At 41.4% G+C, this 12,437-nt stretch overlaps 1 protein-coding gene across 1 annotated transcript; it reads left to right on the top strand.

Moving 5' to 3' along the window:
• The first annotated feature begins 669 nt into the window (after nucleotides 1-669).
• LOC140230652 (CD5 antigen-like) lies at nucleotides 670-11,660 on the top strand. The gene is made up of 5 exons (XM_072310794.1): nucleotides 670-796; nucleotides 3,621-4,022; nucleotides 5,522-5,851; nucleotides 10,092-10,415; nucleotides 11,181-11,660. Exons 1-5 carry the CDS (start codon nucleotides 670-672, stop codon nucleotides 11,579-11,581), a joined length of 1,584 nt encoding a protein of 527 aa, XP_072166895.1. The 3' UTR covers nucleotides 11,582-11,660.
• The last annotated feature ends 777 nt before the right edge of the window (nucleotides 11,661-12,437 follow it).

Here is a 12,437-nt window from a genome sequence, read left to right as displayed (position 1 = left end):
AAACGCAGCATTCAAAGTGGAAAATTGTTGATACAATGAGGGTCTGACATATTACCAACGTCGGTCGAACATTAGGCTTTCACTGTTTGAAAAATGTTAGCCCGACGGACAAAATGGCGTTGGGCCAACCTCACGTTTCTGACATTGTGCAAACATACACGCATGACGTCGGACCAACGTTGGACGAACGTAGCATTAAAACTGGTAATAGTTGATGTAATGTTGGTCTGACATTGTACCAGCATTGGACCAACGTCAGGCTTTCGCTGTTGGGCCAACGTTGGTCCGAATGCCAAAATGACATGAACGACGTCATATTTCTAACATTGTGCCAACATACAAACATTCAAGTTGGAATAACATTGGACAAACGCAGGGTTCAACGTAAAAAATTTCGTTGATATGATGTATTTGACATTGTGCCAACGTCAGATCAACGTCAGATTTACTGTTGGACCAGTGGTGGCCCGACGACCAACATGACGTTGAGCCAACGTCATATTCTGACGTTGTGCCAACATACACGCATGACGTTTTACCAACATTTGGCCAACGCAGCATTCAAAGTGGTAACATGGTTGGTATAATGTCGGTCTGACATTGATCCAATGTCGGTCCACCGTCAGACTTTCACTGTTGTACCAAATTACGAGCAAAAATGAAAACAAGATGTTGAGCAAGACCCCAATTGGTAGTCGAAACACCGTGACATCGGACCTTCTGAACATCAGCCCAAGCCTTAACACACCGTGGCAAAGCGAGGTGATGCCGAGACCGGTGGTCATTGTCCTTAGAAGTAGGCCTTATGCGAACACAATTTGTCTTAGGGAGAGTCCCTATACTCGTAGTCTTAGGGCGCGAGCCGTTTCTGTGTTTGTTTCTTTTTTGTTTTTTGTTTTTTGTTTTGTTGTTGTTGTTGTTGTTGCTGTTTTTTGTGGTTTTTTTTTTTTTTTTTTTTTTTTGGGGGGGGGGGGTTATACTGTGGCGGAGCAGTGGTGTAAATAAAAAATACGCCTGCCGGGCTCGGCCGCGCTTTTAATTCAAACCTTTCAATATTTTGTCGTAGTGGCGCTCTGCTTGTAAACAAACGCAGTTTGGTATAGTCTGGTTTTTAGACCCTTTGCCGACTGGATTCCGTGGCGACGAAGTCGCCGTTCGAGCAAAGGCCTTTGCCGAAGGAAAATATCCTTTGCAGGACAAAACCACCTTAAACTATACTAGTTTTCGACGTTGAGGGGGTTAATATCCTGAATAGCGAAATAGTACGGACAGAGGGTTTGGAAGCCAGACTAAAATTGGCCGCGCATTTGGCCCAGTTTGCGTTTACACTGAGAAAAGGCTCGGCCGCGGCCGAGCCGCGGCCGAGCCTCGCACTGTAAACGGGGTCTTTGAGAACATCACGGGTGTATACAAAAACACCTACTATCGTCACATTCAAGTTCATTACATTCTTTTTATTTCCCATTTTATATTATATGATAATTATACCCAACTGCAAGTCAATATTACAAAATTTATGATTACTATGCGCTTAAAGGGGCATTCCAGATGATTTTCATAATTTCGCATCGTGTAGTACATAAAAATAATAATAATAATAATACGGCCTTATTTATCCAGGGTTTACCAGAGGGCCCTGCCATTATTACCCCAGCGTTACCAGGTACCAATTTATACGCCTGGGTTGAGAGGGACATTGTGGTTTAAACGTCTTTGTCCAAGGACGTCAGCGCTGGGCTGGACTCGAACTCGGGTCCTCCGATCGGGAGTCGGAAGTCTTATCTACTATGCCACAGCGCCCCCACAGTCATAAATCAACAGTTCCATGTATAGATTTATGAAATTATGTATAGATTTGTGAAATTTATTGTAGTTCTTGAGCAGAAAAGCAATACTTTGAAAAACCTTAAACAAATTACACTGAACAAGGATGATGACATATAAGTATAGGAGGCTCATATATTCCACAAAATTAATGTAGCTGTGTAATTCCATTACAATATCTCTTGCTTGCGAGTTCACCCGTGTATAATCTATGCATGCCTTCTTCTTTTGTTCTGCTTCCTTGAGCCCCAACTCGTGCATTCTTATGGTGACCCTGTCATGTCATCATCATTGTTCAGTGCAATTTGTTATAAATTTCGAAAATATTCTTATTCTTCATCCCAATTATCATAAATTCTGAAACTCTGTCCTCCAGTAAAACTAATTTGTAGTTTTTCAAATGTAAAAATCTGAAAAAAAAAGGTCTCCTTTAAGTACAAGAAAGCATACAAAATTAATGGAAGACAGAGAAAGACGGGTACGACGGATGAAGAGTACTTACGTTTTGGTCGATACACTTGGAGAAATATAATTTTACAAATATACCCTGTGGCAATATTGGATTAATTAGCTGATGGATAAAAATATGTGTCCAAGAAAATGTGCGCATGAATAATGGTAAGAAAACAAATGAAAGTGTACAAGATGTGTATGTAAAGGGCGAGGCGTTCCAAGATGCTTATATATTGTGTGTATAATGGCGTTGTGCCGTAATTCTTTCATGTCTGTTGAGCTAGTAGCGACGGATAGGACTATACTAGACGAATCTGGTAACAGCATGGGTACTATAAAAACACTTAACCAGCTAAACAGTTACGCCGTTACATCTAATTCAGTTCAGTGTCAAAATGCATACGTAAATTAGATTTACAGCCAAATTATAGGCTGGTGGAAAAGTATCTTGACATTTAGGCCCATACATCCGTTCGTATGTTTACTTAGCAAGAAACACTTTCTTATGATATTGGCTGAGTGTAATAACGAGTTTGCAAAATGTGTTAAAGCAAAAGAGCAACAAATATAGAACGAGGTTTGACAAGAATACCCATACAATCGTGTGTTATTTTTTTCCAGTGTAACGTAAACAACGTTGTATCCTCATATTCCCATTTTGTTCCTGTATGACTGCATGTTTAATTCACTGTGACTGATACAATGTAACTAAGTGCTATTTTATGTACAGATTTTGACGTAGTGTATGGGGTGTAGGGTAGAAGATCTGCGGGTCATGGTATAAATTAAGTTTAACTTTTTTTTTTGCCCCTGGCAGCCCTGTTTTCTATGTCATTATCAAGGTTTTTTTTTGTTTTTTTTTCTTTCATTTATGCTTTGTCTCTGTGTTATAATTCATCTTATCTTTGTTATGCTGAATCAAAATGTGTTTTGTGTTTACCCATGTACACAATGTCACGTCTAAAATGCCGAATAAACAATAATAGTATTATGTAAGTCTTGCAGCTTCAGTAAAATGTTGGTACTCATTTATAGGGCTGAGTTGTGGACTAAGAAGATTTTGTTTAATATTTAAACATATTTCATGTGCAATGCAAAAAGTTTGTCTTAAAAAATGCAAGCTGCAATTTCTAAGACAGAGAACTTTTTTTAATTGAAATACCATAAGGCTAACGATGAAGCAAATCATCCTTGAAACAAACATGTTTGGTGGTATTTTTAAATCAATTCTGTTGTTATTGGCCTCACATCAATGTGTCGAATTAAATAATTAACTGTGTACAAAATGATAGATTATAAAATTATGAAATGTTTTCCTATGTATATATAATATTCAAGCATAGCCACGTGCACTCATATAAACACATGTATTGCGTTGACCGTTGTCTGCTGCATTTCAAATTATTGTCTTTTTTTAGAGGGTAATGTTCGTCTTGTAGGGGGACATGTAAGTCATGAGGGGCGAGTCGAGGTTTACCATAACTCCCAGTGGGCTACTGTCTGTGACAATAACTGGGACCTTCAGGATGCGCACGTAGTGTGCCGGCAGCTCGGTTTCCCAGAGGCCCTGACAGCTACAACGCGCGCCTTCTTCGGTGGAGGGGACTTGTCGCAGGCAATCTTAACATCAATGTCCTGTTTGGGATCCGAGAACGAGCTTCGGGAGTGCTCCTATTCATCAGACAATCCCTTCTCATTCTGTGGACATAATGATGATGCAGGTGTTGTTTGCAGTGATGGCATAGGTGAGCACTACAAACTCTACTTCGTTCTTTGTGGACTATATTGACCGGAGCGACGAAGGTGGTATCTGTTAGGGAAAGCGACAAATGCTTTTGAAACAAGCAATTAACAATCGATAAATGTACTGTTAGAATCAGTAGTCTGTGCAAATATAATTGAGAAATTAGAATCTCACATAAAGCAAATATCATTTGTTTATTGTACAAAGAAAACATTTTGTCCTCAATTGATGAATTCATGCCAAAGGTGTCAATGGAAATGATAACCTCGCAATAAACTTGTGTATAAGGGTAACCGCTAAAGCAGATCCGTCAAAAGAATTCTAATCATGAGCGCTGTAACACAGACAACGTGAGAAGTGAAGGTCTTTCAAAAAGCAGGAATTTTGTCTAGTGTGATAAAACCCTTCTGCTTTCCAAATGAAAAACGTACTGTCAAATAAAAAAAATCAATGGCAATAAGTTGAGAATACTGCATCCTTTCGTATAGCTGTTGCGTGTATTGACCAAATTGTATTCCAAAGTAGAGGCATCGGTAGAATATGGCGTTACATCCATCTAAGCCATTTCGTAATCAGCTCATGTACACATTGGTACAAATGACCTTTCTTTTTTTTCTCAGTTGGTTAGGCACTTCACTCGTTTTCAAAGCGACATAATGCACAAGCTTGCCCGACGTAACAATTTATGGAATATTCAAACAAAGAATGAACCTACGTTAAGACCAGGTGACCAGAATGGCCAATTGGCATTTCAGGAGGCATCCATTTCATTGGTATGTATTGAATGCATTAACAACATTTTCTTTTGATATTGCCAAATATCAGACTTGCTGTCAGGTGGATGTGCTGGCAAGCACCTTTTATATCAACATAAGGATACGTGAATAATCATCACATCACAGATACTTCTCTTGGTGAATTAACAAACCAAAATGCCTGTTGGTACAAACGACCTTTTTCTGCTCATGCGCAAAGTGGTCTATTATGAACGGCGCGTGCACATGGTGAACGTTAAAAGCAAAGTAAATCGTGACAAATGAATTTATGTATGTATTATAAACCTGATGACTAGCGGGAAGAGAACACACCGAATTTTTTATAACTATTCTAGTTCCGTAACGAAGTTGAAGGGCTGGTAGGTTAGAACATTATGTACTAGTATGTTCCAACAACAATAGTCATTGTCTGTGACACTAAACCATCTAAGAATGTTCTCCCTCTGAAGAACATGGGCAATAGATCATTATACGTGATCACATTTGTATGTATGCAATCGCATCTGTCATTGACTATCTCAACCCTGATAGTGATACAATGTTCATTTCAGTAATACATTTAATGGTCCTGCATACAACGTTTTCTTTTCGTACATTCTAAATTCAATATTCTGATGACACGGCCGCTTTTAAACAGTACAACATGTACTTAGTATTATACTCACATTTAAAATATCATCTGTCATCTATCTCTTTATCTCCTCCTCATGATTGTCTTTCCTAGATGTTGAAGGAGAACTTAGGTTGGCAGGTGGTCCGACACCAAGGGAGGGTCGAGTTGAGATCTACCATGGGGGTGAGTGGGGGACAGTTTGCGACGATTTAAGCTGGCTCAGGAACGACGCCGTAGTGGCCTGTCGTCAGCTGGGCTTTGATGGCGTCACGTTAGCATTAGCAGGCAGCGCAGAGGGACTGGACGAAAGAACTAACCACCTCTCAGACATTGCTTGCACTGGATACGAATTCAGGATCGAAGATTGTTCTCACAGTAGCTGGGGCAGCACCTGTTCCAGTGGACGTGCGGCAAAAATTCAATGCAGCGGTGGTCCGTATGGTACGTGCAATTACGCAAATGTGCTGAATGCATAAAAGGTAGCATTTGCTTGCAAACAAGAGTTTCATGCACAAGCACAAGCTTGTCAAGCACAATATCAAGTTCAAGTAATTCCTTAAATCCATAATGCATAACATGTTGCTTACCCTGCACAAGCAAATAATTGCGTTTTCAAAAAAGGGACGTCACGCCTGTGCGAACACAGGAACAAAGGCTGTTGTGACAGCATATTATTTGAAAGGATATATTGAGGGCGGAAACATTTCCGGACATAGCGGAAGAGCTATGAAATGACACTCATAAATGCCCATACACACGTTCTGGCTGATTCCAATCACTGCTTGTTGTAGCTCGGATCTGCCAGGTCGCAGTTGGAGAGAGGTCTCCTTGCTCTCCACAGAATCGCAGCACGGATGATAGGCATCCTACTTGTTTTTCATCACATTTTGCGTGCTAACCACTGGATATTCCTATTGTCAAAACGAAGAATTTTCTGACACATCTTAGGTGGAATTTCTTGTTATTATAACACTCCTGCAAAAGTTTGGTCGTTCTTTTATGAATATGATTGCAAACGAACGAAGTGAAGCTCAAGCTTGTTTTATACAGCTTGGAAAATCGTAAGCAATTGCTAGCAATGTCAAGCAAAAGGTCCGTTTATGAATACCTTTTTTTCAGCAAATGCTTGGTCTCTAATAAAAGGCCCTGTCACACCTTTCCGGGCAAGCCTCGCGTGTGATTTGAGGGAGCATTTTTTTTTTTCTACACGTAGATCCCAGCAGATGGCCCGCACACAGTGGCGTATCTGGGAAAACGGCGCCCGGGGCAAGCACGAAAATTGCGCCCCTAATTTCTGAAAAAGTGTTCAACCCCAACCCCATCCCGGTAGGGACTTTAAACAAAGTCCACATGATGCTTTTTCGAGCACTTAAAAGGGATCTTTTGAGGGTGATTTAAATTTAATGTAATGAATTTTGATAGATTTTGGCGAGCGAGCGCAGCGAGCAAGCCGAAAATGTTTGTATTTCAGCTTACAAAACATGGAACTCTTGTCATTTTTTGCTTACCAAATCTTACAATTCTAATCAAGATATAGTGACGGCCTTATAGATAACGATTTATACCAAAAAACTGAGGACTTAAAAAGATACTCTAAATTAGTGCTCGCGAGTGAGCTGAAATTTGTATATGTCCTCGTCATCATCACGTATTGTTCTTATCTTTTTTTATATAAATTTTGGCGAGCCGAAAATTTTTGTATTTCAGCTTACAAAACATGGAATTCTTGTCATTTTTTGCTTATTAAATCTCACAATTATAGTGACGACCTTATAGATAACGATTTAAACTAACAAACTGAGGACTTGAAAAAATACTCTAAATTAGTACGAGCGAATGAGCCGAAATTTGTATATTTCTGCGTCATCATTACGTTTGTTTTTTTTCTTATCTTTTTTGATTTTTTTGCGCCCCTCTCCCCCGTATGTTCGACACCGTTGGCGTCCTCTTTTGATCCAATCGGCGATCGCTTCAGAACGAATGAAACTGCAGTCGCTGCTCCGTGTAACATTTTTCCTGCTAAATATAAAATGACATGAGTGAACACAATAGACATTATCATTTTGTCCGCGTCATCGTCACGTTTTGTTCTTATCTTCTTCTCTTTTTTTATACAAACTTTGGCGAGCGAGCGCAGCGAGCGAGCCGAAAAATTTTGTATTTCAGCTTACAAATCATGAAACTCTTGTCATTTTTTGCTTATTAAATCTTACAATTCTAATCAAGATACAGCGACCGCCTTATAGATAACGATTTATACCAACAAACTGAGGACTTGAAAAAATACTCTAAATTAGTACGAGCGAGTGAGCCGAAATTTGTATATTTCCGCGTCATCATTACGTTTTGTTATTATCTTGTTTGATTCGGGTTTTTTTGCGCCCCCCCCCCCCACCCAATGTTCGAAACCGTTGGCGCCTTCTTTTGATCCAATTGGCGATCGCTTCAGAACGAAAGAAATTGCAGCCGCTGCTCCGTGAAACATTTTGCCTGCTATAAAATGACATGTGTGAACACAATAGACACTGTCATTTTGTCATCATCACGTTTTGTTCTTACCTTCTTTTTTATATAAATTTTGGCAAGCGAGCGCAGCGAGCGAGGTGAAAATTTTTATATTTCAGCTCACAGAACATGGAATTTTTGTGTGAACACAATAAACATTGTCATTTTGTCCGCGTCACCATCATGTTTTGTTTTTAATCTTGTTTGATTTGGTTTTCTGCCCCCCCCCCCCCACCATTCTCCCTCCCCCCCCCCCCCCCCTTCCGGGCGAGGTTGTTTTCTTCTTCTTCTTCTTCTTCTTCTTCTTCGTTTTTTTTTTTCCGCTTTTTTGCGCCCCTAAGGAGTGGCGCCCGGGGCACGTGCCCCCCTTGCCCCCCCCCCCCCCCCCCTAGATACGCCACTGCCCGCACATGACAGTACGTAGGATGTATCTCGCCGCAGTTGCCCGAAGATGTGCACGCAAATCCTATGTGTTTACCCGCAGCCATGTTTAGGCTCTGTCACACTGTTCCGGACAAGCTAAGCGGTCTTGCCGCGTGTGGGGATTTTCTAGCATACATGACAATTTCTGAGGGCGTACAGGGATTTAGGCGAGTTTTGCATGCGTCTTGCATATTGGACGCGTGCTACTTACGTTCTACTTGCGGGAATTCTGCGATGTGTGACCTGCGTACCAGGCGCGTGGGGGCTGACAATCTTGACAATCAGTGAAGGAATTTCTCTGAAGCATTATTTATTGGGCAGAGGTCCCAGAAAATGTCATTATCCTGGCCGCAGCCGACTCTCAACTAACCAGCAGAATGGTGTTAACTAACCCTCAGCATACACGCAGTTTGCTTGAATATCTCGCTCCATGCCTGCAAAACTGACCAGGTACACGGATGTTGGCAGTATCGACACCGTTCCTTGCCGGTAAAACATCCGTATTATGCTCGTAGAATGTCGTCTGCGTTGACTTCTGCTGGCAATCTCGACGACTCACTCGGAACAAGTTTTGATAATGCTCAAAAGTTGATTGCGGGTAAATCGGACTTGCGTGCGCCACTACGGGCGACTACATGCTAGGTATTGTCACTGTGCAGGCCATCTGCGGGGACCTCCAGGTAGCAAAAATTGTTCCCGCAAGGTCACTTGCAAGGTCCTTGAACATGCTCAAACTTGTTCCTGGTGAGTCGCGGGGGTTGCCCGCAGAGGTCCACACAGAACACCAGTAAGAAGGGCCGTAGCGGTAGCACCTCGCTGGAAACTCCCACGCAACTTGCCCGTAACTAAAACGTGAGTAGAACGTAAGTAGCACATGTCAAGCAGGTAAGACACACGCGGAACTCGCTCAATTTCTTGTCCGCCCGCAGAAAATGATTCTGCGTGCTGGAAAATCCATACTGGAAAATTCAACTGCAAGCACGCGTAGCTTGCCCGGAAAGGTGTGACGGGGCCGTCAGCAATTGCTTGCGGGCAGCATGCAATTGTTTATGCTTGCGGGCCAAAGCTTTTGCCCGCAAGCAATTGCTTGTTTTTCTGCATACGGATTAAACCAAAAGGCTGTAGCACATTAGTCAAGCAATTGCTCATTTTTATGCATCCGTCCATGTAGTACATTATTATACTAATCGTTTTTGCTGTTTTCATTTTCTTTTCTTGTCACAGACACACACGAGCAAACATCCACATACATCACATCAGGCCCTGTTTAACAGGCACTAATCATGAAAGATTTATTCGAAACATACACACACACACACACACACAAACCCACACACACACACACACACAATTAATGGTGATGAACTCGCACACTCAGTAAGGTGCGATTCCACACCTTGACTAAGATTGACCGCGACGGTAGAGTCAAAGAGAGTGTTACAAGTTTCATCAATTAAATCTGACAAAAGTAGAAATCTAAGCTGTAGTTATGTCATACTAAACAACTGAGCAGCCATGATGGTCGAGGACACTGCATGCAACTCTTAACTCATATGACTACACGTTTCACAAGTTCCCTAAGCTGTTTGTATTTGTTTTATTTTGTACTTAAAACTATGTGTTGATATACTGTCTGTCATAAATGATTTGTACAAAATCATATCTGATGTAACGGAATTAAGCAGAAATAAATCAAATCAAAATCAAATCAAATCAAAAAAGATTTAAATTTCCTTTCGATTAACTTATGCAGCTGAAGAATACGACGTTCGTCTGGTGGACGGGCCGTCGCCACAGGCTGGACGGGTCGAAATCTTCCACGAAAATTCGTGGGGCACGATCTGCGACAACACCTGGTCGTCAACCGAGGCCAAAGTCGTCTGCGATCAGCTGGGCTACGACGATGTCGATGTGGTTTTGGAGTACTTCGGAGCTGGTGATGGCGTTATTCATGTCAGCAGCTTGTCGTGTGGCGGGTACGAGTATACGTTGGCCAATTGCCTGTACGTCAATTTTGGCAGCACTGTCTGCGACCACACCGAGGATGTTGGGGTTCGCTGCAAGTTCGACTCTGATGGTATGTCTAAGTACGACTCACAACTGTAAATAAAGTAGGCCAGCCAGAGCTCCATTACTTTTTCATACCGCAAGTATACTGAAATAAATCTGAACAAAAGAAAAACAGAGAAAATAATTTATAAAAACCTGTTGAGAAGTAATCAGGTGTGCTTGATGAGGATGAATCCCTTTACAAAACACAATGCATTTGAAGCTGGACACTCTTTCTTTGAATTCAGGAGGACTACATTTTTTTTTTTTTGTTTCGGGATAAAGCCAGAAAAGACACGATGTAGTTTTTTTTTTCTCTCTCTCTCTCTCTTTTGGACAACATGTGAGTGGACTTTTTGCTTCCTTCTAGCACATGTACGACATCGTAAAGGTTTACACGCACTGTCTTTTTTTTTTGCATGTTTGCCTTTTTGTTGCATGTTACTCTTATTTCTAAACAAAAGTAGAACTCGCTGGCTTAGTTTCGCCATGAGATAACAGCAAGCACAGCTACAATCCACTGCTATACAGAGCCATGTGCTATAGGGAAAGATATCTTGCCTGCCGTCCTGTGAGAGAAACGCGTACTTGTTCTCCATGTTAAACCAAACACATAGCAAATATGTGATGAGCACAGTAGAGTATAATTATTAAGGTTACCCAATACGTGTGCTGTTTACGTATCCAGACCTCATCATTTATTATAATATATGTGTATGTACATTCCGACTGTTTCTAACGGAAATAAATTCAGATCAATTTAGCTTTGGTGCTTGCTGTTTCCCAGTTCTAGGATACTCTGGACTTTCAACGTGGGCGATAGTAGCAATCGTGCTTAGCTTGCTGGTAGTCTTCTCTTTCGTAGTCTCTTGTGTCGCGGTGTTAATCGGAAAGATGACAAGACCACGGCATCCTACTGCAGGAGTAGCAGCCTTTACTGTCAGCGGCACAGTGTATCCCAACGGCGCCACTACAACAGCGCCCTCAGTGACTTTGAACCCGGCTAATCCTCAGATACCAATCCATCCGCAACCGGCAGCAGGTTATCCCCAAGTGGTCGGCTATCCGCAAGCAGCAGGTTATCCACAGTCGGGAAGCTATCCACAATCAGCGAGTCTTACGCAGCCACCTCCGAACTACGATTCTATGGTAGATCCTGCGGCTGACGGCGAAAAAGCCCCTATTGACAATTGAACCACCCATAAATTCCAGGGTTGAAAATCCACAGCAGACGCTGGAAGCTTGAAAACCGTGGTCTTCTGTCCACGGGCATTCTGCATTTTTTTTTCGTGTTTGCCCGCTCGGCCGGCTGCATGATGACGTAGGGCTGCTGTGGACGAACTGCGCTTGCTGTCCGGTCTCAAGGATTTCTAATACCAGTATTGCCTCCCTGCCAAGATCAAGTACATGCCTACAAAACAAGACACCTTTCCTTCATTGCCCATCAATTTCTTTACACAAGGGACTTTAAAAGCCGTCGGCCTGTAGTTGCTTGCCTTGATACAAGCATTCATAGCGACCTCGTAAAACAATTGAGTTGATGCAAAGTGCCTGAGTATTCTTTTATATCTCCCTTGAGTAAAAAAAAAAAAAAAAGAATTTACAGGTCAAGAAAACCTTGCGAGATTATGGTATCACCACCTCAAGTTTGCAATTATGTGTGAACAAGAAATCAAACAGAAAAAAAAAAAAACCTTTTCAATACGTGCTCCCCGCACATCTTGCAGTGCGTTAACACACTACATTTGAAACGATGTAATAATGATGAGCCTGTAATACAGAAGAGTTGCTCGTAGGTGCTGAATTAGTGACAAGTATAACTATTTATCAAGCAAAGCATTATTTGCCATTTGCAGATGAAACAAAAATCCAGCTTTAGTGCTTCAAAGTAGTTCTAACCAATGTAAAAAAAAAAAATGTCAGTCAGGATATTCAACGTTAAGTATTAGTAATTATACAAAATGTTAACAAAAGACATAGTAAAACTGTTTCTATAGTTGTGGTTTACTGAGAAAAATAGTGATATCTCCTTATATTTTAGGCAAACTTT

The sequence above is a fragment of the Diadema setosum genome, chromosome 7 (assembly GCF_964275005.1).
Source record: "Diadema setosum chromosome 7, eeDiaSeto1, whole genome shotgun sequence".
NCBI classification, from domain to species: domain Eukaryota; kingdom Metazoa; phylum Echinodermata; class Echinoidea; order Diadematoida; family Diadematidae; genus Diadema; species Diadema setosum.
This window is presented reverse-complemented; position numbering and strand designations above follow the sequence as displayed.

What these genes read in the sequence shown, in the direction of transcription:
- LOC140230652 (XM_072310794.1), top strand. Translation starts at nt 670, where the DNA reads ATGTTGAGCAAGACCCCAATTGGTAGTCGAAACACCGTGACATCGGAC. An exon ending in TGTTTGCAGTGATGGCATAG is followed by an intron (nt 4,023 to 5,521) that starts GTGAGCACTACA and finishes TGTCTTTCCTAG; the next exon opens with ATGTTGAAGGAGAACTTAGG. An exon ending in CTGCAAGTTCGACTCTGATG is followed by an intron (nt 10,416 to 11,180) that starts GTATGTCTAAGT and finishes TCCCAGTTCTAG; the next exon opens with GATACTCTGGACTTTCAACG.